The sequence below is a fragment of the Toxorhynchites rutilus genome, chromosome 2 (assembly GCF_029784135.1).
Source record: "Toxorhynchites rutilus septentrionalis strain SRP chromosome 2, ASM2978413v1, whole genome shotgun sequence".
NCBI classification, from domain to species: Eukaryota; Metazoa; Arthropoda; class Insecta; order Diptera; family Culicidae; genus Toxorhynchites; species Toxorhynchites rutilus.
The window spans coordinates 92339384-92365138 of NC_073745.1; the positions used below are offsets into that span (position 1 = coordinate 92339384).

General features: G+C 39.0%; 1 protein-coding gene across 1 annotated transcript in view; it reads left to right on the forward strand.

Annotated features, from left to right (window-relative positions):
• LOC129765405 (plexin domain-containing protein 2) overlaps positions 1-19218 on the forward strand; it is a 45238-nt gene extending 26020 nt beyond the window's left edge. Inside the window, exons 2-8 of the mRNA XM_055765709.1 lie at positions 3421-4055; positions 8570-8762; positions 8825-9034; positions 9097-9251; positions 9315-9387; positions 9456-9817; positions 17422-19218. Of these exons, the coding sequence (XP_055621684.1) occupies positions 3421-4055; positions 8570-8762; positions 8825-9034; positions 9097-9251; positions 9315-9387; positions 9456-9817; positions 17422-17490 (1697 nt within the window). The 3' untranslated portion in view covers positions 17491-19218. The remainder of the gene's footprint in view (positions 1-3420; positions 4056-8569; positions 8763-8824; positions 9035-9096; positions 9252-9314; positions 9388-9455; positions 9818-17421) is intronic.
• Positions 19219-25755: the final 6537 nt, after the last annotated feature.

A 25755-nucleotide genomic window follows, 5' to 3' on the forward strand; every position in this document is an offset into this window, starting at 1 on the left:
TATAGTTTTCTCTTTCCTTCACACATTAAGTTTAAATTTAGGCTAGAATTAGGATAGAAAAATTGAAAAATAGAAAATTGTATAAAAACCCAAGGTTCTCTGAATAAAGCAAGTAGTCTTTGGAATCGTGCCGTACGATTAAATCCGAAATTTCCTATTGAATCGACTGACGAGAGTTCTTCATATTCAAGTTTTCCAACGTCCGCAGCAATAGTTGTATAATTTGCGCTCGGAGTTCGTGAAAATTTTGTACTCGTTGATACTCCCGCTTAGTTGATATTTAATAGATTGATTCTGCTCCCGTTCGTGGCTCGTTCCGTAGGGAATTAGTGCGAAGGCAGTCAATTCAGTTTGTTCTAGGAACAAGGGTAATGCACTCGACACTTTTTCTTACTTCAACCCAGTAAAGTGCCAATCCAGATTCACAAGGTTGATTCCTTCGCATCAACCGAGTTTGCGTATTGGGCAGCTTTTACAACAACTTTGTGTGAATTGAAAAGAGCCGTTTCCGTTTCTGTAATTATTTTACGAACATTTTTTTTTATTTTTTTTTTATCCAAAATATATATTTTTATTAAGGCTCATATGGCGTCAACCTGACGGGGCCGGGAGTTCAATATTTCGACAATGTTTGCCTTATAACTATGTTAGTAATATGTAACCGATTACTCGCGGTTGGCTCGAGGTTAGTATTACAAGTGTTTTCGTAATTGTGATGTTGCTGTCTTCAATGATCTGTACCTGTGCCCGACACGGGATACTTCCTATTGGGATGCAGCTGACCATTAATCAGCAACGCCCCCCTAGTCTGTACCCCATATCTAGCGTGGTGCGTCTTCTCGAGGAATCCAGGATAGAATGGTCACTAGCCGGCGCAATCATCAGCTCGTGTAGAGTTGTCATGAGCGGTACAACCTTTGGCTTTTGTTGAATCATCAGTGGACTGCACAACCTTCGGCCCGTGTATCTGTAAAGAGTGTGTGTATGTATTGCCGCGACTAAGTAAAAGTTTATAGATCGAACAGGAGGGATACGAAACAGGGACACAACGAAGGAAAAATCATTAAACGTTGACATCGGCGTTCCTGAGGAACAGGTATAGATGAAGCAGAAGATCAGGATCACGGCTACCTAAGATATCCCGGACGGGGATATCCGATTGTCTGCCTTTTGCTCTCAGTGCTCTAGAGAGCTGAGAGCGAGCAGCATGGAACCGGATACACGACCAGACAATATGCTCGATGTCGTGGTAACCATCGCCACAATCACAAAGATTGTTTGCTGCGAGCCCAATTCGATAGAGATGCGCGTTTAGGTTGTAGTGATTGGACATAAGCCGAGATATCACGCGAATGAAATCACGACCGACATTCAATCCCTTAAACCAAGCTTTCGTCGAAACCTTAGGGATAATCGTGTGTAACCAACGACCGAACTCATCTTCACTCCACATGCGCTGCCAACTAACGAGTGTGTCCTGACGAGGAATGTGAAAAAATTCGTTATAAGTAATTTGCCTTTCAAAAAGTGTGCCTTCTGAAGCGCCCACCTTAGCTAGCGAGTCCGCTTTCTCATTCCCCGGAATCGAGCAATGAGAGGGAACCCATGCTAAGGTAATCTTGAATAATTTTTCGACCAAAACACTCAATAGATGTCTTATTTTTGTTAGGAAATAAGATGAGCGTTTATCAACTTTCATTGAGCGGATTGCCTCTATTGAGCTGAGACTGTCTGAAAAAATAAAGTAGTGGTCGATGGGCAATGTTTCAATGATCCCTAATGCGTAATATATCGCACCCAGTTCAGCGACATACACGGAACAAGGATCTTTGAGTTTGAAAGAGGCACTGGAATTTTCATTGAAGATGCCGAAGCCAGTGGACCCGTTTATGCATGAACCGTCAGTAAAGAACATTTTATCAGATCTAACTTTCCCATATTCTGCCGAAAATATCTCCGGAATGTAATCGGAGCGTAGATGATCTGGGATTCCATGGATCTTTTGTCGCATGGACAGATCAAAATTGACAGAGGAATTGCAAAAGTATGGGAAGCAAACTTGGTTGGAGATGCCCGGTGAAGGGTGCACTTCATGGGTAAGTTACTCATGGTATAGAGACATAAAACTTGACTGAGGAGTCAGTTGGAGTAGATTTTCGAAGTTATCAATCACCAATGGATTCATGATCTTGCAACGGATGAGAAATCTGTAGGATAATTCTGTGAACCGAAGAGTAAGCGGGGGTACTCCTGCCAAAACTTCGAGACTCATCGTATGTGTCGAATGCAAACACCCCATGGCTATACGCAAGCAACGATATTGTATTCTCTCCAGCTTGAGAATATGAATCCTGGCAGCTGATCGGAAGCAAAAACTGCCATATTCTAACACTGATAATATCGTTGTTTTGTATAACTGAATGAGGTCTCCTGGATGGGCACCCCACCATGTTCCGGTTATTGTTTGGAGAAAATTGATTCTTTGCTTTTTTTTATTGATCGTGATTAGGGAAACTGGGGGTAAGACGGACAGGTTAAGAAGAATTTCGAAAATTTATCTTTGCTGTGATTATCTTTTTGCAGTTTAATTTGAATAATACTGATAAATACAATACATATATAGAGTTTTGTTTGTTAAACATAATAATTCGATCAAAACTGTAAAAAAACGAAAAATATCTCCACTCAACTTAGAATAAATCGTCGGCGGATGATTAAACTAGCTTCACAAATCGTAAATCGAACATCAATCATCATTAAACATCAACATTACACCCCATCACAATGCTTCTAGTCCTTGAACTAGAAAATCGATAACGCGTAATGTGCTGCATTATAGGGACGGCGAATGCTTGTAGAGAATGCATCGCAGGAAACATCACTGCGGACATTTCCGGTTAATTGTGCAACAGGTCGTGTTGGGGGTCAATTCTACAAGCGAGCAAATGCGGCTGAGCGTTGCTGGTATGACCTCATCCATTTCGTGAGGCATCAGTAACTGTGTGGGTCGGGTTGATTATTCTCAAAACACACTGATCATATTTGCAATTCCATTGCATTTCTCTTATCTGTTCACATGGAGCCGTAATCATGAGCACTCTGGCAGACGCCTCGCCTCCCTTCAAGTTGCGAAGCATTTATTTATATAGAAACCAACGACAGCTACGTGATAATGGGATTAGCTTGTTACTATTATTACTAATGTGTGTCTTTTACGACGATTGACGGGCCGTAAAATGTAACTGACAAATTCTAGACATAACTTGAAGTTATCAAGACTTCTGCCATCCGGGACCCGTTATTATAGATAATTGAAAACACTTTTGTTCCCATTATAAGATAAAACAAATTAAGTTTCTCCCGGTTGGAAATTGAATTATTCCACTGATAATGATTGGTGTTTTTTTTCTCTTATTACAGAATGGGGGTCCAGCGGGAAACGACAGTCAACAGAAACGCCCAACAAAACGTCGGCCGAGTCACAGACACCTGATCCGGTAAAATTGTTCAATCTCAAATGGCAACTTGGGATCGAGAACGAGAACAAAACCAGCGCGACTAAGCAGAAATTGCTGAACGAGAATCTCACCGGTAAGAAGGCGTTCAGTGCAAATGAAACTTACTACACCGACCATTTGCTGGGGGTCAATGGAACCGGCCAGCGGAGAGATTACTCGGTGGTCTCGATTAAGCCTGGCGTGGAACCGACCACCGCCAAAACGCCCACACAGGGTAGCGTGTTGCTGAGTGCGATTAATGCATCGATTGAATCCAAAGGGAAACTCGAGGCCAAGCTGGCGGTATCCGAGGATAGCAGCACCACTACTACGTTGGATGCGGTGAGTGATGCCATCAATATCGATACGGTGGAACGAACCGAAGCTGAGTTGAATGCCACCTTGCACGACCATAACATAACCAAATCGCAAGAGGATTACCATACGTACTATAACAGTGTGTGGACCACCGATAAGAATGCAAGTGATGCGTATTGGAAGCGGCTGGATAACATGAACGTGAGCAGCCTACTGTCGAATTCCCATCGGAGAGCTACGGTGAGTGGTGAGAGTTTGTGTTGATGTGTATAAATGTTTGAAGATATAATTGTATTTAAAGGATTATAATATCAATCTATGCGTATATCATTGATATCGTCGCTAAAGGCAAGGATTAAGTTAAACTATGTAAGAGCTGTCGGTTTACCCAATAAGTGAAGGACTTCAAATAGGCCTCAAAATTATTGAACAAAAAGGCTTAATTAAAATCACCTAGAAGGGTCTTGTATTTTTTCTCATTTTTTCAAGTCTAAAATAGCTTCCGAAATGACAAGATTCGATGTGACCACCCCTTATTTCGATTACGCGTTTTAAGGTGAAGGTGGAAGCTAGCCACAAATGGCTGCTACAATGGCGCTCATTTCTTTCATCTCCCTCCCTCACCCCTCGCCCAAAAATCAATAATTTTGCGAAACAGTGTGAAGAAAATGATCGTTTTTGCACACTTCCCATCAAGTAATATCAACCAAACTTTAATCGATTACTCACAAGATATTAAATTTTCATCTGCTTTCGCACCGTATAGTGAAGAACGTCGGAAAACTCGAGCAAGTGCTCTGAAAGTTAAATTTTCGTTTTTCAATCTTCTGCAATGGTTTTGTTTGTATTGGTGGAAGCATCGTTATTTTTTCGACACTGATGCCAACAACATCATCGAAACAGCTATAAAAACCACTCAATAAAATGTTATTCCGGAGTCATAGCGTCCCATGTCATGAAAATCAATAGAATAAAATTGTGTTGATATCAATACAATTATTATTTTTACGTTTAATGGGTCTATAATGTAAGTTTTAGCAACTTTAACATTGGGTAAGAAAATTGTGTTGCAGAGCTCGGAACACTGCCACGGCTGCCTATGCTTTCAAAAACAGTAAACGGAAAAGTATTAAATTCAATCTAAATGCCTCGGCCAACGAAGAGAAGGGTTAAGGCTTTCCAACGTGAATATGTGAAAACAATACGATCAACGAAGGAAAATATTAAGGAATTATCAACATCGAGTTACTATGCGGAAGAACTTGTTAATACCAAAAGAGCCCCAATTCGCATGTGTTATAAATTTGCTCATGTTACGCTCGCGTATAATCAGAATCATATGCAAATGCACCTTCTATATATATTTATATTTGCAATTGTTCATCGGAACATATCGTTCATACATTTTACTTTAGTATTAAATTGTTATTTGTTTTTTTTTTTCAAATGTATTCAAAGACTCGTGTCAAAGAAGCGCCACACAGTCTGATAAGTGAATTGATCTATTTACGTGTGCTTTGCTCTTCTCTCACAAACACTATTACCCCATTTTTACACGAGGGTTTACCTATACTACTACAATGGCTAGCTTCGACCTTCACCTTAAACGGTCAACAAAATTCTTTATGCACAACTCTAACATTACGACTTCGTCGCTGTTGAAAATCCGAGTTATTTCTTCTTTAAGTTCCTCCCAATTTTGTGGCTTCTTAACATAGCAACGGTCCTTCTTCACGCACCTCCAGAGGAAGTAATCGATGACGAGAAATGTTGAAATTCTTACCATGAGATGACATAGTTTCATTAGGGCTTCGACTTCTCGAGTAAAATGTAATATATCAATCATACAGGGGTTTCCATCTTTTCCACTCTGTTCGTCTTCCCCGACCTTCCCCTACATTTGTTCGGTGCAATTGAGTGCTGACCTACCCGTGGTGGCAACAAGAAATCTGTGTTCGTGCTTTGAAGACAGTGAAGAGAGCAAATATTGCAACTTAAGCTCCTCCCGTTGATAACTTTTTGTATAAAAGGAACGATTCGCGGTTTGTAGCACATAGTCTTGTCCCAGCCAACGCTGAATCAACAGCTTTTATCAGTAACAATGTTTCATGCGTTGGTTCTGTGCATTTCAACTTTATATGGATCAGTAGAAAAAAGGAAAATTAGGAGAAGGCAAATATTGCTGTTCAAACTTCCTCCGTTTGCACCTTATAAAAGGGCAAGTTATCGAGAAATGTGAAAACCAAGAAAAAATCCTAGGGAATTGAGTTTGGGACATGACAGAATTACCGACGTAGAACTATGAAATTATATTATTCAATCCGCATGATTATTACTTCGGGTATTATTTCAGAAAAAAATAAAATCTTCGAAATAACTCTTTAGTAGAATGCTTAGTAGTCTGGACTGAGCCGTCGTTTTGTAGAATCATCTGAAATTGTATGAGTTACGGCTCGTTATTTTTCTCACGAGAATAACGAGCAAACATCACAACATCAAAAATCTGAACCTGAACCACACTGGACCTGAATGAAATAATGCAAGATTTCGAATGCTTACAACTCGGTTATTTTTTAATAGATAGCAAAGATCTTGTATCAATTGATTAAAAATATTTCTACGCATCTATCACAATAATTAAAATTGTATAAGAAGCATTATATACACGCGCTGAATATTACGATTTGATCGGCTCAATTTGTGCTTATCAAATTGTACCAACTTAAAAAGGGAACACGATATATACTTTGAATACATCAATACTACTGCGAAAATATTCGTACGAATCCACCGTGCATATCATTCTATCTAAGGGAAATTAAAACGAAAACGAAGGCACCATATCAATTTTGGCGTCACCCTTGTCGATTCAAGTCTCAAATCAGCTAGCGAGCAGATATGAGTTCAGCGATAGCGAAGCAGCAACAACAGTAGAAAGAATCTCAGCAGCATTATCAGAGGCAAACGATTCTCGGTTTTACTGTTGTCCAAAGAAGAACCGCCAGTCTCCGCTATCGGTCCAACACACACAGAGGTGCAATATTATTCGATTGAGACATCACATCCCAATGTGGAATAATATGGTGCTGGTGGAACAAAATATAAACGCCGAGAACAAGAATTAATGAATCATCTTGAGCTAGCTGCTTGCATAGAACCACGATACATTTGGGGTCACTCAAAACCTTCACTAAAGATTTATTTCAAAAAGTACGAAGCATTCATAAATAATAATAATAAGTAAATTGATTTTCATATCTTTGCGGGGGATTTCTTGTGTAGATTTAAGAGTGTGTCACCAAAAACTCACAAATTTTAACGACTTTTTCGGGTAGCTCTGCGTCTCTCCAGTTATGTCCCCGACATTACCCACCTTTTTTTTGAGATAAGGATTTTCACCAAACGCACTGCGCGTTAACCGTATTAAATTAGGAAGTGTTAGAAAATAACACTAAGTTGAGCGTGTGAGAAAAAGAAACATCGAATACAACGAACGATCGAACAGTAAATGTCAAGAAACAAAATTGGTCAAGGGATAGAAAGATAATATTTATACACTGTAAATTTATTTTACATAAAATGGTTAGAACTGAAGCACACATGTAAAAAATCGGGATAAAACTAGATAAAAATTGGAAAAAACTGGAAGTTTCTGAAATTCGCCAAATTCCAAAAAGTTTAAACTGGAACATCGACAGCCACTTGGGTTTTTTTTCGTAGGAGCTTTTGAACTCTCGTTGTGGCTATTCAACCTTTGGGCGTGAAATAACTGCAACAAAAAGGGGCCGTTCAGTATTTTCGGTGCTTGTGGGAGGGGAGGAAAATCGTCATCTTCACTGACCACAAACATGTTACGTTTGCTATGGGTTGTAGTACTAACGATTGACTGCTGCACAAAACAAAAATATTCTGATGTGTCCAAAACTCGATTCCGCCATATATTATAGGGACATAGTTAGTTCCTTGTTGCCTTTCAATGTCAGTCGCTATTTGCTCATCATAATCGATCGGTTCATACGATGGCCTGAGACAATTACGTTGACTGACATGGCAGCGGAAACCGTAGCACGTGTCGGATCCCTGAAAGAAAATAACAACCGATCAAGGCAGACAGTTTGAATCGATTCTGTTTCGAGAATTTGCTCAAATCATGGGAGTAAATTACCACAAACTACAGCGTATCATCCAAACAAATGGTTCAGTTGAGCGATTCCATTGAACATTTAAGGCAGTTATTGTGGCAGTGTATTCAAAACGTTGCACTGATCGATTATCTTTGATTCGAAGGAAATCTGAGACAGTTGATTTACATGTGCCTCTTATGAGACCAACTCATTCTTCATAGAGTAATAGATAGTAATAAATTCGCGTCATGCCCAAGCTATGTGTTGAATGAATGGACATATCACACATGCTCCAGGAGCTTCTGGCGAATCACTCTCTGTGTGTTGCCTGAAATTGTTCTGATGAAACACAGTTCCTCTTCTATTGACTAAAACTGGTTGCTTTTGAGCGATTGATTCCTTCACACGGTACAATAGTTTGTAGTAGGAAATCTGCTCATAATAGACGGATGCCTGTCAATCCCACCAAAAAAACGGCAAATCTTTATCTTTGGCGCGCCTCAAATAAACCAAGCAATGGATCGCGCTTACCCTTTTCCAGAAATCGATAATTACAGCTAACTACCTAAAAAATACAAGATTTTTCCCCAATTTAATGTTATAACAATGTTCTCTCACATCTCTTCACAGACAGTCTTGCTGTCTTTCGATTTCCCATATTACGGTTATCCTATCCGAAACATAACAATCGCTACGGGTGGCTTCTTGTACACCGGTGATTACGTCCACTCGTGGCTTGCCTCAACACAATATATCGCTCCATTAATGGCCAATTTCGATACCAGCCTATCGAACAACTCATTCGTAAAGTTCCGCGACGATGGTAATGATGATATTCCAGAGTTTTGTAACTTATCATCCTAATAAATCGTTTTATTTGTTCAGGAGAAACATTCACGGTGGTGTGGGAGAATGTGTCACTTCAGGATCGGCCCGAGAATGGATCGTTTATGTTCAGCGCTACGCTCAACAAATCAGGAGACATTGTGTTCGCGTACAAAACTATTCCCATTGATATACAACAAATCTACGATGATAAACATCCGGTTAAGGTGGGACTTTCGGATGCTTACATCATCGATAAGACTATTTTCCGTAAGTTTATGATTTTGTAAAATGAATAATTGTGCGTGGAGTAATTCACATTTTTGTTCCAGGCACCAAACAGAAGACAATCTACGAGTACCACAGGGTTAATTTCGGTCGCTCGAAGGTTCAAAATAATACGCTGATTACACTCTACGCTCAGCCGACGTGTTTCAGCTTCAAAGATTGCCAGGCTTGCATGAATCATGAGGGAGCCGAATTTAAGGTGCGTTAGACTGTTCTTGTGTTAAAATCTTGCAACTAGAAAATGTAATTTTCGCTGTTTCAGTGTATCTGGTGTCCGACACTTAACCGCTGCTCAACAGGCGTCGATCGCAAACGCCAAGATTGGATCCACAAAGGTTGTCTGAAGAATTGATAAATCTGTTATCGAGATTTGTTATAAAACATTTTTCTATTTCGACTTCAGGCTGTGACAAAACTCAAATCATGGAAATCTCAGTGTGTCCAGCTTTGGGCCAAAAAGGCAACAATTACGGCGAACCGGTAGAGATCAGCACCGAAGGTAATGACACCAACGGTACCTACCGGCACGAGACCGAGGTCCATCTGTCGAAGAACACTAACAGTAAAACCGGGCCGAGCGGTTCCAGTGGGGACGACAGTGTCAACAAGGTTCCCGCTTTCCATGCCTCCACAGAGCAGGAATCGTCAAGCAACAGCTTGCTAGTGTCCCTGATGATCGTCTCGGGCATCCTGCTCAGTTGCGGATGTTGGGCACTGTATGCGTACCGGAATCCGCACACCAAGAGCGGCCAGTTGCTGATTAGAGTGAGTATCAGAGTGTGGCGTTGAATGTTCATGTTAGCGAGGCGATGTGGAATGACCAAACGTTTTTTTATCTATTCTACTTTCAATGCACTACTTATAAAAGATGCAAAAGGTATGAGGTATTTAGACTGTTGAATAACTTAACTATAAAATTCTATGAATCTTGATTCCATCATTGTACCAACCCAAATTTCTTTTTCGAGCTCTCGAAAAATTGTTAGATTTTAGGCGCCCTTATTATTTTTGGTGTTTTCAACCTTGTTATTATTTTATTATTATCACAACCCTTATTATTATTTTCGATATTTTTCGGTTTATAGTTTTCACTCAGAGTTTTTCATAAACTGTGCAAAAATCACGTAAAGCTGAACATACGGATTTTGTACGTCCTCCCCCTGATGTTAAATAGAGATCCTACGAGTTCAGCCTATAAAGAGCTGGTCGAGAAATTATTAGGAGAAACGGCTAAAATGAGAGCACTATCACAAGAAATCATGGTTGAATAAAGGAATCTGGACGAGACCACGACAGAAGCCGAGTTGGAAGATATTTCCTTGTCTATCGGTTTGAAAATGGCTTTCAGAGTTACATAAAAAGCTACGATAAGACTGCCGAAGAACGCAACAACCAACTGGAGACTACTAAGATATAAGAAGGTTGGACAAATACCCCATTAGAATTACCCATCAAACTGTAAGGTGCCACTACATGGGCTGAAAAGTCCCGGAATTTTTAATGAAAACAATCGTTTTTTGGGCAAAACTGTATTTATTACTCAACATAGTTTCCTTCGAGGACAATACACTTGGTATAGCGAGTTACATTTCGATTCCCTTTCTGTAGCATGAAACGTCTTAGTCATCGAAATATGCTTCAGTGCCACTCTGTAGACTGCCTATTGTACTCAGGAGTGTAGTAATGGATACACGTTTCATCCATTGTCACAAAACGTCGAAAGAAATTCACTTGATTACGCTTCAACAACGCCAAACCGGTTGTTGAATCATCACTGTTTTTGGTCGGCGGTCAGCAAACGCGGCACCCATCGCGCGGATAGCTTTTTCATGTCCAAAATATCGTGCGAAATGTATGTTCTTTTGAAATGTCTACGGCCTCAGCTAACTTGCGTAATTTCACTTGACGATCGCTCAAAACAAGTTGATGTACTTATTTTGCGATTTCTGGATTCTTTTGGCCTTCCAGAGCGACATGCATCTGTGGTGTTTGTATGGTTCATTTTAAATTCACTAAACCACCAATAAACTGTTGTTCTCGAAGGAGCAGAAGTGGAATAACATTCGTCAATCACTGCATTGACTGTTCAGGAGTTTTCCTCATCAACAAACAATGTTTAATCAAAATACGATTTTTCTCCTTTTCCATTTTCTATACGAATGATCAGGTAGTGTCACTTAAGCAACCGTAGTTTGTGATCAAATAAACTGAATGTCATGAATGTCACACCTAAGCTAGTGACAGATGAACCTCTCGAAATAAAACTTGTTCATTTTTAAGTGGCGCCATCTGTTGAAAAATCCCGGGACTTTTCAGCCCATGTAGTATGTGCATGGGATTCGGTCATCATGCGACAAATTGATGTTACCTTTGCCAAAGCTGCGGTGAAAGGGTACATGTAAACTGCAGCAAGCCACCAACATGTCTATTCTGCTAAGCTAAAGAAGGAAATGACCACGTTACAGGAGGCACAATATACCAAATATTCTTCAAGGAGACATTGGTTGCCAAAAGAAAATGGTAATGCAAGCAATAGTTGAAACGATCGTAGCCGAGTCGTAGGGTGTATTCTGATAACAAAAATTGGTTGACCGATAAGGAGAAGTTGTCCGCTATAATGAATACTGGAAAATACGAAAGTTTTTCAAGAAACTAAACGTCTCGTACAAGGATTTGTGCTGCGGACCGAAATGTGCAGGAGCAAGAAAGGAGGCATCCTGATGAACGGTACGGTGAACATCTGAACAGCGCGCAGACAGTAGACCAAAACGGTGTTGAAGAGAGCTACAACGCTGCAGTGAACAACGACGATGTACCACCTCTTACGGTTGGTGGAGTTAAGGAGGCCAGTTAACCAACCAGCTAAAGAAACACAAACCTGTTGGTATGAATGCCTTCGCAACGGAGCTTTTCAAGGGAGGTCCGGAAAAAAATGTAGATGGTAAACACCGGTTGATAGTCAGAATCTGAGACACAACTGCAGCAGAACCTCCAAAACTGCCTCGAATATCAGGTTCCTACGTTTCGTCGAATTCAAAGCCGTATATCATACAATCGAATGACGACAGCTATGGAGAATCATGGACGAATACGGCTCTCCTCAAAAGCTGACAAGACTGATTCAGGCAACGATGAACGATGTGCGGATCTTAGGCGATCTGTCGGAATCGTTTGAGACTCACAGGGAACTTCGCCAAGGCGATGAACTCTCCTGTCTGCTCTTCAACGCATCAACATACAGGGCATGATTTTCAACGAGTGTAGTTAGTTTATCTACTTCACCAATGACGTGTACATAATCGGAAGAACACATGTGACGGTAGCTGACTTTTATACCCGACTGAAATACGAAGCAGAGCTGATGCTAGCATGCTAGCAGGAGGGGCTGATTGTAACAGAACCATTCTTGGAGGTAGTGTTGATGTGATCGACGGCGATGAATTCGTGGTAGTCGAGGAATTTGTCTATTTTGGCCCGTTGAAAACATCTGACAACAACAACCGTGAAATTCAGAAGTTCCGACCCCGATTCAAAATTGCAGTTCGGGTTCCGGAAAGGAAGATCTACAGTGAATGGTATCCTGGCGAATGGCGTCGTCCAAATGACGAGAAAGCGCTAAAAAAAGGTGCGGCAATAATAAAAAATGCAATTTTCAATTGTGCTAGCTGCCATTGCAAAGGCATTACACAAATGATGGTACCGAACTACAGTAATCGTTCGCTAACTGGTCCTGGTTTAACTGGTCTGCGTTTTAACTGGGCGAACGATAACTGGTTCTTGGACCAGTGAAAAGCAGAATTTCACCATATTCAAATGGAAGATTTGCTGTGAGGGGCATTCGAATGTAATTTGAAATGTTATGATAATTGACATTATTTTCGCATGACGAAAACATTGATTAAATTACAGAAAAATAATTTCCTCAAATTATATTTGATATCTGTTGTCACACTCAATCCGAAACTTCCATTGGAATCCTTTTGTTCATCCAATTTCATGATCAACGCGAATCAAACAATTCATTGAAGTTCCCCTCGATTTTATTTGACGTTTAACATTCCGGACCAGTTAAAACGCAAATGTCGATAACTGGTCTTCCCTTTTCGCCCAGTTAGTGAATGTTTACTGTACCTGTACGAAATCTTGAAGAGATACGCTAAAGCTGTCGAAGGGCGTCAATATCATTGGGTTCGCAGACGCCTTTTCTCTAACAGTGGTGAGCGAGACAGTGGAGTAGGTGAAAATTATGGCTACCGAGCTAAAGAAACACAAAGCAGCTAGTACAAATGGCCTCGCATCGGAGCTTTTCAAGGGAGGTTCGGGAATACTCGTAAAGTGTATACACCGGTTGATAGTCAGTATCTGAAACACAACAATTGCCGAAAAACTGGAAAGATGGGGCAATCTGCCCTATCTGTAAAAGAGGAGACAAGCTAGGTTGTGGGAACTATCCTGTAATCACGATCCTGAGTAGTGTCTTCAATATTCTGTCTAGGATCCTCTTTCGCCGTTTATCGCCAATAGTAAACAAATTTGTGGAAAGTCATCAGACCGAATTCATGTCCGGTTGCTCAATCAAAGGATCAGATTTGTACACTGCGGCAAAACCTCCAAAACTACCGCGAATATCAGGCCCCTAAGTACGCACATTTTCGCACAGCCATGTATTATACAATCGACCGACGAAAACTGGAGAATCATGGACGAACACGGCTTTCCCCCAAAATCTGTCAGGACTGGTTCAAGCAACGATGAACGGTTTGCGGATCTCTGGCTACCGAGGTGATCAAAGTTTTTAGGCGATTTACTCTAGTGGTGAAAGTCCAGATGTAGAATCGCCAATGGCTGCATTCGGTGTATCTAGAAGAGAATGCATAACGTGTATTGCACAGTAATACCGAAGGAAAATTTGGACGGACATGAGCTTTTCGATCCATTTGTTATTCATTATAGTTATACCCTCATTTTCGTGTCAGTGAAAATTAGGGTGGGCCAAAAATCAGAGTAATAGAAAAAACAACTTTTTTATTTGCAGAATTAGCGGTATGAGACATTCGACAAAGTTGTAGATCAAGTAACTTTATGCAATTTTTCAAAAAAACAATTTTTTTTGTAACCCATAAATTGACCGACTTGCAGCAATTTTGCCAAATTTGACTTTTTGAACTTTGGAAAACGCAACTTTTCGCGCTGAAACATCGCCGATATCTTTCACCAATAGAAAGTAAACATCGTTTTAATTTTAAAAATTTGCTTTTTTTGAACGTTGATATCTCCGGTAGGCTGCCGTTCTACGCATAGTTGTCCCATGTTCCAGAAAACACAATCAAAATTTTCTAGCACATTTTTTACCAGAAGCTTCAGGCATTTCAGTTTGACAATACACCGGGTTTTTTTATGAACAGTAAACTGTTGTTTAATGAAATGTGTAAAGTTCTCCTCACTCGAATCAATCAAGCTTGATTAGGGTTTAAAAATACATAGTGGGACAGTTATGTCTAAAATAACAACATGGGACAATTGAATTTAATGTTGGTTTTTGAAATACAACGCGGACTCGATTATATACAGTTTATAATTTTTTTTCACTGTATATAATCGAATCCTGTATATGATCGAGTCCAAACAATTTTTTTTATTCGTTTTTGTATGTATTTTTTTTTTGTTGTTTTTGAATATAAAAGAGGAATTTGATTTTTGATTCATCCCCTCAAAGTCAGAGAGCACCTTTCTCACATAAAAAAAATAATTTATCCAAATTCTCTCAGAAGGTGATACACGATCATATTTGATGAAAAAAATCCTTCTACGCATATGTTCGAATTTCAACAATGACAGAGTTATAGAACTTTTTTTTCTGTTTCGGACTCTGTTGCCTCAAACTGGCTCCGCATTACAAGATACGCTACAGAAGACGATTCTGTTGCTTTTATTTGAAAGAAGAGAAAATTTAGCATAGGATATAGTAGTGGAACATCTAATTTAGTGGACTTTAATAACATTTTGGAAGTGAAAAACTTTAAAGTTAATAATTTTTAATCTATTTTAATATAAATTTTTAGGATGAAATTAATAATAAATTAATTTCATCCTAAAAATTTATATTAAAATAGATTGTTTCTATCAATTAAATTGAAGCTTTTTAACTGCTCTACAATTTATTCTTTGACACCCAATTTCTATCTTTCTCAACTTGGCTGCAAAATCGATACATTGATCTGTATTTTAGTGCTTGAATCCCAGCAGTTATTGGCTTGTTATTCTTTCTTTCTATGATTACACTCATTTTTGCAACAGGCGATCAAACCCGTGCATTAACTCAACATTGAACATCAAAAAATTGTAGTTGACACAAGAAGGTCAAATCACGCTAGTGTAAAACTTGATTTCAAGTCGTTTTCATGTATGCCAGTTTGGTAGAGATTGGTAGATCAAACAAACATTTTTGCTTTGATTTGATTGCCATCAATGTCCTGGAAAAAAGGTAATGAAGATGGTCGAGTTTCGAGCGACATAGCATGCGTTGTCATAACTATTTAGCAAATAGTGACGTCAGTCGTTGTGTTTATCTTTGATTGCCCACCGCATCCATTTAAAAATGCTATTTTCAGGAAGTAATTTATCAATTAAAAACGTACATTTTTTAGAGCTCCCGCTGAATATGAGGATAATGTGATAGCGTGGAGTGAATATTCGTGAAATCACATCGAAAAAGACGGATAAAAGTGATATTTCCATGTGCCATTTTCACTCCCCCATGTTCAAAGAAACAAACGAAGTTCCATTATTTTACCGTTATGAAGTTGATGTTTCGAAGGCTCTCAGTGTTGGTGTGTATGTTGTGAGATAATAATCGCCAATTAATCAAAATTTCACCGAAAATGTTACTGCTTTCGAGAACTAAGCATACGACTGCTCTCTGGACCTTTTTACGCAGGAATAATCGAAATAAGCCACGATATAATTGCCATCTGTTATAAACAACCAGTTGAATGATTTCATGAGAATTTTGGCTCAAATTATCATGCAACCGTGAGTACTTTGAACATTGTTTTGTATCTTCCATATACATTCCATATTGAATGCAAATAATAACGACTCGATATTTTGCTTGCCAATACAGATATACTTCGCCTACTGCCTCTATATGTACCTCATTGGATTGCCATGTAGAAATGCTCTACCAAATTGCATTTAATAACAATATTTGTTTCCAGATTGCGAACAGTAACGACTGGCTGCATTTGACGTTAGTTTTTCTCACTTCTCACGTTAATCGGTGCATTCTTTCGAGAAATTGTGAACCTTCTTATAGAAGGACAAAATTTAGAAAATTTAGTTACCTTATTCCCGTACACACTTCACGGTGAAAACGAAATGAACGGCACGTCATTGAACTAAGTTTTACGAGTTAGTGAAGCGTCATAGATAATAATGGGGTTCCGGGTTTCCAAGCAGAATGAATACCTTTCAAATAGAAATTATAGAAATTATTAAATTAACTTCTCCGTATCACATTAGTGCTCAATGTGAATGGAAAACTTTGTTTTTTTCATGTGATAAAATAATCTCGTACAAAAATTGTATCTGAAGATAATTTTATATTATGGTGATAAGTTATAGTGGAAAACTTATTTTGTATCCAGATGTCGACACCGTATCGTTGTCATCGCTGATACACTTCATTTCGTTTTCACCGTGAAGTGGAAACGGAAATAAGGCCCAATTTTATTCGTCAACGCCAACGATTTTCTAATGCTAATTCAGATAGTATCACCTTATTCAAACGTCTGAAATTTCTCATTTCACTAGTTCGAAAGTTGCAGAGTACAATTTGTGGAATATTTCCTTGGGAAACATGTTTTTGGAAACGTTAGAGATGTAATAAGAGACACAGAAAAAATATTTGATTATTCGATAAGTTATTTAAATTTACAGCCCTTGGCGTAGTCCTACGTTCCTCCGGTTATATCTCCGACATTATCTACCCGTCTTTTTCTTTGTTCTTTATTGAAGAATCTTTCATTCTCCTGTGCTGGTTTGTCTCTGTTCCAGTCAACAAAATGATGGATCAAAATATTTTTTTTCCCTTAATTTATTTAATTAGGCTCATGTGGATATAGAACCAGAATCCAGTACATTTTTAAACTTAATTTTAATGTCCAAATATTGATCTTTAATGTATTTAGTGTAAATTGCTTTCTTTGTCGTTCTGCGAATATTTAAGTTCATTTTTATATATTTTAAAAATTGCAAGAAATTTAATTCTCACAAAAATATTGGCATTTTTCGTCTATCGTTATGAATTTAATGTAAAATTGTTCATTCCTTATTAATTGTTCCCCTTTTTTATTTCCTCATTCCTCCAGTACCGCCCGAACAAATGGTCCTGGCGACGGGGTGAAGCACGCTACACTGCCGCCACAATCCACATGTGAGAACGGGACCAACAGAACCATCCCCAGCATCCCGCCTACCATCGACCGATGCTGCATTTCGTTGGCCACGAAGAAGAACGCCTGCTAAGTTACTTGTACCAGCTGGACGAAGCAGGTGGTGGCAACTCGATTGCCACATCCTGTGGTCTCGAAGCAGCCAACTATACATTTACAACGGAACTGGGTGACTGAAACTGCTAACTGCTCTTGATGAAAACGTTGGTAATGGCGATAATGATAATGATGATGTGATGATGGAGGAAAGAAGGAGTAATGAGCACATCGGTATGGGCGGAAAAGAATGAGTGCGCGCATGTATGAGAGAGCTTCTTTGTTACGTTTCCTTTAAATTCTACACACAAAAATACTTAATCGTATAAAAAAATTGTCCTCGACAGTATGAACTCGGCAGAGTAGAGGTTAAGGGTCATACCCACTTACCTTAACATCATCAAATGGCAATTATGGTTTATTATTTTGATTCTTTAACACTTGTAGTGATATTTACATCTATATTTTAGCACAAAAAAAAATCTGTCCAGTTATAACAGTAAGGTAGATTCGTAGATGTTTTCTGCTTTTGTTAATTTTTATTAGTACTTGTGGGCTCTATTGTTTTATCCACATGACTCTATTATTTGTGTTTCCGTTGTATTTAGACTTTCGAAAAATGCTTAGCACCTTTAGTTGTATGCTCATAAATAAATTAGACGTAGTTAGAAACTATTATTTCATTACTTTGTTTCGTTTTATCCTTCTGATATGTAGCATCTCAGCAAGTGAAATCCAAACTGTTAATAATCACACATTCGTTCAGTTATATCATCGATTTATTTCGCAAAACCTCAGTTGAAAAGTAATTTTTGTGTGAACAAAAAAAATAGGATGAAAACAAATTCAAAGTTAATCGATGCGATGAATGAACATAACGAAACCTACCTATATATCACACAACTTGCTGTATTCGTAACATAAGAAAATAATTTTCTAGGCGAAACTATGTGCAAATAAAAATATAATGATAATTATTCCTAGAAGTAAACACATGAGCAACATTATGATCTGTTAGTTTAAGAACATGCACACTTAACTATGATAGTAGCTATAAAACACACAAAACCATCTGCCGTTGCCCGACGAATTCCCAAATTGGTCACAAAGGTACCGATCATGTCACATATAACAAAATGCATCCAAACTATACTCACTTTTGCATAATAAATAAGTGTACGAGCAATGAAAAAAATACCTTACAGCAACAGATTATGTAGGTGCGGAGTAAACCCGAAACCCGGAAGGATAAATGTTTCATGAACGATTTTTTATGTTTGCTCATTGGTTTTGATTTAATCACACTGGAAAGATTGCAAAGTTAAACGAATATACAGTCCCGACTGTTATAGTGCCTTACAATGATAGAGATTTTGTCCCACGCGAGAAAAACACCTATCTAGGGAAGTTGTGTTTCACTCCAAGCGTCTCAGTAAAAGAAACCTTTCGAACGTTGCAAAATCCTAAACAATCCTAAACACAACATAGAGAAAGGATAGATTCCCAAAATCATTTCGATGCGATGAAAATGGAACGTAATTGTGGGTGAGTCTTTTGCATGCATATTTGGTAACGTTGTACGCTATAGGGAAATACACAATAATATGCCTAGGCATTAACTTTTAGAAGACGATGGAAATAATGGTTCAAAATCGTCTAAACAGAAAATGATTGAAATCGGATTGTTTTGTTATTTCGGTAGAATTGAAAGAAAATCCAAAAATACATACGCTACCAGTGATAATGCGTCTGGAAGGTTTAGTTACAAATGAAGTTATCGCGCTATATCACGAAACTTGGGAAAGGCTGGAAGAAAGGTAATCAGCTTCACCGCATGTCGACTGAACTGCACGAATATTTTTACAATGCCTCGATTTTGCGGATGATCTTTCTAGCAAACTGTTGTTTAGTTGAAGAATGCTTTAGAATAAATGTTCTATTTAATTAGTGCTCTTACATCGTTTTCTGTTATGTATAAAATTTGTTCTCTTAGTTCTTTCTTTATTTTGTCTATCTGTACCGGACTGTTTTGCAAACGTTTACACATTATAAATTTGCAAATACTATTGTATTATATTATTACTATTATTACTTTTCACACGTTGTTTTTCATGTTACGTGTAATTCATTTTTGTATTCTTATAGTTAATATGATATTGAGTTTCCAGTAAAGTTTAATTCGTAATCAGTTTAAGCTCACAGATACTTCTAACTGCGGTGAAGTAAAAACGTTTGTTTTGCTTGTTCCTGCTTATTTTAATTATAGAAACTTCTAAATGTATTAAACACGTGTCTTAATAATGTTCACACTGTTGTTGATAGTTGACTTCAGTAAATGTTGTGACTGGTCGCCGGGGGTGCTAGAGTTACCGATGTGATCGGTTTCCTCCTTCATCAACATTACCCTCATCGAAGCCCGTCATCAACATTTTCCCAGAGACTCAAGGCTCCTGTGATCAACGTCCATTGACAGTTGCTGCAGGTATGTTATTTTTTATATCCTGCACAAAATTATCCATCCAGATCTACTTTTACAATTCACGAAATATTGCTCTAAATTCCCACCGGTTCCTCGAATTGAAATATCTATCAAAGAACAAAATAACGCCGATTGTTTAACAATCGCACCACCAAATCGTTATCTGTGATCTATTGGAGCGGGAAACCCGTTGGAAATTCATGGCTGATGGTGCTATAGGTATAGGGTTCAGTTTCCAATCGGTTTAGAGCAGCTATACTCAACCTGCGGCAACCTACTCAGTCATGCAGCAAGCGACCAGATTGCATCGAATTTTTCCAAATGGCCCTTCTCAAGGGCGAGAGTTTAGTTTTTTGAATTGGCTTTTTTCATTGCTAGAGGATATTAAAGCTTCATAATTCAAATCATACTCATCATTATTCAAACACAGTTTCGCTCCAGCAGTGAATACTGATGTCAGGCACAACTGTTTTGCTCGATACAAAAGAAGATTGGAAGGTAAATATCGCATAAAGTGGTGCAATTTTGTTCGGTCAAGGTGCCGTGTTAGGAACACTGGCAACCGTAACTCAAAAAAACCACAGGGCTCACCGTTAGCAGGCGTTTGTCATCGAATTTACGTCATCGATGTGTCACCGAGAATGAGGTTGTCTCATCGAAAACGTGTTCAATTGATCATTCTATTTTAATTGTCTCACGAATAAAGTTTAAGTAATTGTAGCGTTAGTGTATTTTTTTATTTCACCACCTCGCGTTACAACAGTGCCGACGAGAACGCAAGTTTCGTGAGTTTTACGAATTTTGACGAAAAAAAAGAAAAAAAAGCGCGATCGAATTTCAACTACGACGACGCTGCCGAACAAAGAAGGATCACGTAATTCAGAAGAAGTTTCCGAAGCGGTCAACGGAGCGATGGAAAGGTCCTCCAGTGCCGGAAGAAGCGTAGAAAGTTCCTGCGACTCCGTGATGGAACTGCTGTGCGAGGCACTTCTCGAAGCATTGCAGTTTCCATAATCACAGATGCAACGAATGTAGGCAATTTGGCCACAAGGAGGGCAACTGTTCAACGAGGAAACGTTCCTCCAAATCAGTGAAACAACGCAATCGTAAGCTTTCTACCAAAACCATCGCACTTTCCGTGGGCAACATCCAGAGCAAACGACGGTTCGTGCAGGTGGAAATCAATGGTGTACCAGTGCGCCTACAATTGGATACGAAATCGGATATCACAATTGATTCCGAGCAGGTCTGAAAGCAGCTGGGTCATCCAACAACGGTGCCGGCAACGCAGATCGCAAAGTCAGCGTCGGGCGAACAACTCAATCTGCAGTACGAGTTTGCCTGTGAGGTATCGTTCAACGGATTGGCGCAGCAGGGCAGGATTTTCGTCTCCAAGTGTTCGCAAGTGTTCAACCTGCTTCATCGATAAATATAATGCCGATAGACAATTTCTGCAACCATATCAGTGGTGTACCAGTGGATGTGAATTCCTTGCAGAAGGCGTACCCGAAGCTATTCAGCAATACGTTGGGGCTGTGTATTATGGCCAAAGTCAAGCTAGTTTTAAGGACGCCTTTAAAAATAGCTTTCCGCCCTTTCCGAACAGTGAATCATGGTTTGTCCAATTTTTTGAATGCTCTAATTTAGCACACTTTTGTCAAATCAGGTATTCGAATGTTTCAAAACATATAAATAAAATTGTCTTTTTTATGATTTACAGTAGTTTTATAGAATTTTTCTACGGAATCACATGTTTTAAAGGATTATAAAATACACCATTTATTGGTGTCAATGCGCCCCTCATTCGAGCTAGCTTTTAATCGATCACCAGATGATTATTTCGCACGTGTTCAGACCTTTTCTGGATTATAACACTTTCAAATATTGTAAATATCATTCTTGCACACTATTTGTATCAGATTTACATAGCTAAACCATTAGATTAACGCATTTTGATGAACTCAATTCTGATCATGAGTTGTCCAATTCAATAATGTTGTTTTGTCCACATGATTTCTATGGCAACCGCTTGGCGCGCTGCAGTTTGTTTATTGTGTCCTTCGCGCATAACAGAAATAAAGTTTCTCTATGCTGAGTGTATTGAGGTGAACACTTTTAAAATGCCCAAGTAAATGCAATATTGTGGAGAAAGCCTAAACTATGAATGGATCAATATGCTGACAGTAAACTCAAACAATGATAAATGCAACATCTACTTGAGAATTCGGATGTTTTCATTCAAAAATGGTGATTTCTAAAGCCGGACAAACCATGATCATTTTTTGGACAAACCATGATCAGAGGTGGTCAAACCATGATCATAATTCCTCTTTGAGGAAAATCGTTAAAAAACATAAAAATTTGAATAATTTCATCGCCTTAGCCCCGCCGCACATGCCCACACTCGCACTCGTTCACGACACTGCGCCAATGTCACATTGACATTGGTGGGCACGTGTGTGTCCGCAATTCGTTTCACGAGTCGTACATCAGTCAGTGAAGCAAGATGGACGCGATTGATATAAATTCAGAATCCGACAGTGATAACGAGTTTTCAAATAGATTATTGTTAATAAGGAAATCATCCGAAAAAAATATGGAAGAGCACTTACCTGTCCAAAAGGAAAACACATGGTGTTTTACCACGTATAAGCATTTTTCACTTCGAACAGCTTCAATCAGTTCCTCCATTTTGCACTCGTGACACTGCCACTCGAAAACAATGTCTCGGTCACATAGCAGACACGCACGTGCACGTTCATGTACGTGCCTGCGTCGACACGTTAGAGCAAATGCGGAGTTTGGTACTGCGTCATAGGTTTTAAATACAGCCACTCGCACTCTGCTCGTGGCGGCCAATGCGAGTGTGGGCATGTGCGGCGGGGCTTATGGTAGTATTAGCCACTAGACACTTGGGGCTTTTCAACAAACCTAAACTCGTATCGATGATATGTTATTTTCATGAAGAAAAATCGATTTGCATTTACTAGTTGCGTAAAAGCACCCCAAATCGGACAAACCAAGATCGTTTACCCTATATGAGAGCCAAGTAATTGTAATTTTGCTAAGAGATACTGAAAAACTCGTTTGATATACAGTAAGTTCAGAGTTTCACTAACGCTCAATACAGCGAGGAATCAACAGTACATGTTAATTCTGAGAGTTAATTTCAAAATCTGCTCAAATTGGAGTCGCAATTCGAGCTTAAGTTGCACTATTTCCCTCCGCCACAGTGCATGTAATACGTACACTGCATTTGCATTTCGCACGTGCGATTTATCTGATTCGCATTGGTATAAAAAAATGTACTACATTATTTAATCATCATTAACAGCATCGGTATGTAAACATAGAAATGTAAAGAACAAATGTAAGGAAAAATGGGAATGACAATGTTTGAACTCTGAAACATAATTTGAATAAATTAAGTGTTTTCAAAAAATCTGTTGCAAATTTTACTCCCGGATTGATTTGTTCGACTAGATGCTCCGCAGATGATTTACTGTTTCGTCTACATCAGTGTTTGTCCAATGATCCATTCAGTGAAAAAATCGCTTTCGTTCGTTCAAATATGATCATACACAAATCATTTCCCCCAGCGGCATTTTTTTGTTGTTATGTGCTGCAAATCACGACACAAAAGAGAACGAGACAACTCTGCATCGGTTCGCACTTCATGATACACCAGCACGCAAGCAAAACCACCATATACGCTTTCGGTGCCGAATGTTTATTTTCTTCTTTGCCTCTAACATATGCATATCGACCTATCCATGCATCATGAAACAGCAGGATCATACGGACTACGCAAAGCGAATGATTCATATTCAGCTAATGTAACAGATCCTGATTTTTAAGTTTCAGAGAGTGCTAACTATATGATTATTTAGCTCGATAGAGGCTAAGGGAAGGGTAGACAGATCATATTTTCCTTTCACGCAGAGATCACGAGTTCAATTCTCACTCCCGACATTCTTCCAAAAATGGAAGTAAAAGTGACGAATCAGCCGAAATGTGTTGAAAGTCACTATAATAGAGAAAAAAAAGATCATATTTTCCATTTTTAACGCCGCTATCCCTTGAAATATGTATATTCATATAGACCGCATAGTTTTACTAGCAACACCGCTCTCTTTTCCCATTCGTTGCTCTCCGCAAATGGTGACCGAATGATGACGTATTTTTTCTTGTATCATTTATTGCTTTGCACTTGTCTGTACAGTGGGTTTCGCTATAGTAGAGCGGGACGATATATGCGGTTCAAACTTGTATGCAGGCTTTGAAAATGGTTTGCGATGTTTGATACAGCTCGAATATGCAAACAACAGTCTTCGTTCCTATCTTGGTTTAATCATGTAATGTTACACAAGTCATTACTGTCATTCATACAAGTATCTGAATGATCCTCTCATATTTGGTTATATGTTCGTGAGAGGTTACTTGCATGACACATTGTGTATCATTCGATTTTGATCGAAATCCAAACACTGGTCTACATGATTATGAAAGCTGCATAAACTGTCCTGACAGTTCATGATTGAAACAGATGAAAACAATATACAGACAAACCTTTTTTTGTGCGGGGGATAGGGTCCGCACAAAAAAAATCGTGCAAAACTTCACCAGTAGCTTTAAAAAATCGTTTTCGGCACACAATTTGAAAGCAACTTTTTTCTGTGCCGTAGATAGGGACCGCATGAATCCATGCCGTTCACCGTTCCATTTCCTTTCGTTTCCCTGCTTTGCGATGGTACAGTTTGCCATTTCGTTTGCGCATGGCTGTGTTGTGATTTTAGTTGCGTGTCGAAACTTAATGCTGATGGAAATCATGTCATGCACAACATAGAGCATTTGAGGGAAGAAAGGGAATGATTTGAGAAGTGGATAATTTAGACGCAAATATGCTTTTTTTGCACTGAAATGCATTTGAAACATCTAAAAAAAACTAAATGGACGATAATTCCGTCAAATATGCTTCTTTTCATCGTGCATCCGTGGCCGAGTGGTTAGCGTCTCACATTATGATGCCAGGTGTTCGGGTTCGATTTCCGCTCAGGCCGGGGGATTTTTCGTCAGAGAAATTTCCTTCGACTTGCACTGTGGTCACGCGTATTCTAGTGCTTGCCCCTCGGAATACATTCAAGGCGTGTTATTTGGCCTTAAGAAATCTCAACTAAGTATTAATAAATGACGCTAGTTAATGCATACGTTGAGACGGCAAAAGTTCCTAAGGGAACGTTAACGCCATTCAAGAAGAAGATGCTTCCTTTCATACACCGCACAAAAAAAGACCACACAAAAAAGGTTTGCCTGTACTTTGAACTAGTTTTACTCACAATTTCAGATTTTGGCATATAGAGATTTTAGGGATCGATAAAGGTTTCTATGGTGGTTCGACACACCTTCCTTCTTTCTAAGGAAGGGCTGCCATACAAATGAAACACAAATTTCTGCATAACTCAGGAACTAATGAACCAAATGGAACCAAATTTGGTATATGGAGGTTTTGCGCGGCAATAAATGTTTCTATGGTTGTTTTAAAGGGGGGGGGGGGAATGGAAGGTGCGCTGCATTACTCGAGAATCAATCAAGCAAAAGGAACCAAACATGGCATGTGGAAGTTTAACGTGAATATGATAACGGAAAATAAATTTTGGGTAGGACAAAGTTTGCCGGGTCAGCTAGTGAATAATAAATAACGTTACTCAGTATAAACAGAAGTTGTCACCCATGCT